This window comes from Entamoeba dispar, genomic scaffold, assembly GCF_000209125.1.
Source record: "Entamoeba dispar SAW760 scf_1105229458313 genomic scaffold, whole genome shotgun sequence".
In the NCBI taxonomy this organism is placed as follows: domain Eukaryota; phylum Evosea; order Mastigamoebida; family Endamoebidae; genus Entamoeba; species Entamoeba dispar.
This window is the reverse complement of record NW_001853130.1, coordinates 1-1459: the sequence shown is the minus strand read 5'-3', so window position 1 is coordinate 1459 and position 1459 is coordinate 1. Positions and strand designations below refer to the sequence as shown.

General features: G+C 28.7%; 2 protein-coding genes across 2 annotated transcripts, besides 3 other annotated features; one reads left to right on the top strand and one right to left on the bottom strand.

Annotated features, from left to right (window-relative positions):
• Nucleotides 1–67: 67 nt before the first annotated feature.
• EDI_155990 (uncharacterized protein) lies at nucleotides 68–763 on the top strand (the record flags this gene model as incomplete). The annotated part of the gene is made up of 1 exon (XM_001734475.1): nucleotides 68–763. One exon carries the CDS (start codon nucleotides 68–70, stop codon nucleotides 761–763), a length of 696 nt encoding a protein of 231 aa, XP_001734527.1.
• Nucleotides 174–238: a microsatellite.
• Nucleotides 243–374: a microsatellite.
• Nucleotides 764–793: 30 nt separating the features above from the next.
• EDI_155980 (uncharacterized protein) lies at nucleotides 794–1186 on the bottom strand (the record flags this gene model as incomplete). The annotated part of the gene is made up of 1 exon (XM_001734474.1): nucleotides 794–1186. The coding sequence occupies one exon, from the start codon at nucleotides 1184–1186 to the stop codon at nucleotides 794–796; it is 393 nt and encodes a 130-aa protein (XP_001734526.1).
• Nucleotides 1112–1132: a sequence feature (AT_rich).
• Nucleotides 1187–1459: the final 273 nt, after the last annotated feature.

The following is a 1459-nucleotide window of genomic DNA, read 5'->3' as shown; positions in this document are numbered from 1 at the left end:
AGGAGGATTACAGCATGTTTTGAAAGAAGATGAAGTTTACAAAGAAAATGTTAAGAGAATCATTGAGATGTACATTTCAGAAATACTTCAACACAACCAAAAGATTCAAACAACAATCAAGAGGATGGTATGTGGAGAAACAACAGAAAGAGGATTTGATGAGAATATACAAGAGAAGATAGAAGAAGAGAAAAAAAAGATAGAAGAAGAGAAAAAAAAGATAGAAGAAGAGGAAGAAAGACAAAAGAAAATAGTAAGAATCAGAAAGATACAAGTGGATGAAGAAAAGAAAAAACGCAAAGAACAATTAGAAAGAGAACAAAATAAAGAAAAAGAAGAAGAAAAACGAATAAAAGTTGAGAAAAGAAGAGAAAGAGAGATTGCAATTAAAATGACTGAAGAATTAAAAAAAATAAAAGCACGTGAAAATCAACAATCTCGTGCTTTTGCTCAATACAAGAATGATGAACACAAACTTTCATTAAAACTAAAAGACGATGTATTAAAGAAAAGAAGAATCCAAATCGGCGTTCGATTACCAAATGGTGAAATTAAAAAAGCAGTGTTTGTCAAAGATGATCAACTCTTTACTGTTTATAACTTTGTTCAAGGATTTGGCTTTGATGGATTTGTTTTTGTAGATGGTCGTTCTCACAAAGAAATAAATAACTTAGAAGCTACTCTTGAAGAACTTCATTTTTGGCCTTCTTTCTATTTGCATGCTGTCTTATTTAATAAGACTGACCCTTCTTACTATCAATAATTAATTCTCTTTATATCTTCTTTAACAAAATTATTTTGGAACTTTTGGCTCTTTTGGGAAGAGTTGAGAATAGTGCTGAATAGAATAAGTATACACAAAGGGATATCCTCGAAGAGATGGAGCTAAACAAGTCACGCAATTTTCGATATTCATTTTAGTTATTTCTTTGTTCATTGCAATTAAATGAAGAAGATCAAGTAATTCATTAAGAAAGTTATATGTCATAGGAGGGATATCTTTGTAAATTTCATGAAATTGTTGGAATAAATCATCTTCTTGTAATGTATTTTTTTGTTTCCATAATTCATATAATCTATCGTCAATAAATTTTGGAATGACTTGTTCTGGTAATAATTTAATATATAATTTCAATGCACCTGCAACAGAATGAATATCAAAGTTAGTAAGACATTCAAATGTCATCATTTTAGTGTCGAGTTTTTCTACTACCTTTTGGATGTTGTCTTTACTTCCAGATACTCTAAAGATTCCTTCGATAGTAATAGCATGTTTTTTGAGATATTGAATTAATAAACTAATATTTGGTGGTAATGTGATTATATTATTTTCTACACTTAGTGTTTCTAATGAAACACCTACTATTTTTATTATTTTTGTTGTTTTACTTTTATTGCTTAATCTACTGATAAATCCTTTTGAAAGCAATCCTTTAGATCTTGGAGATAATCCTTTATT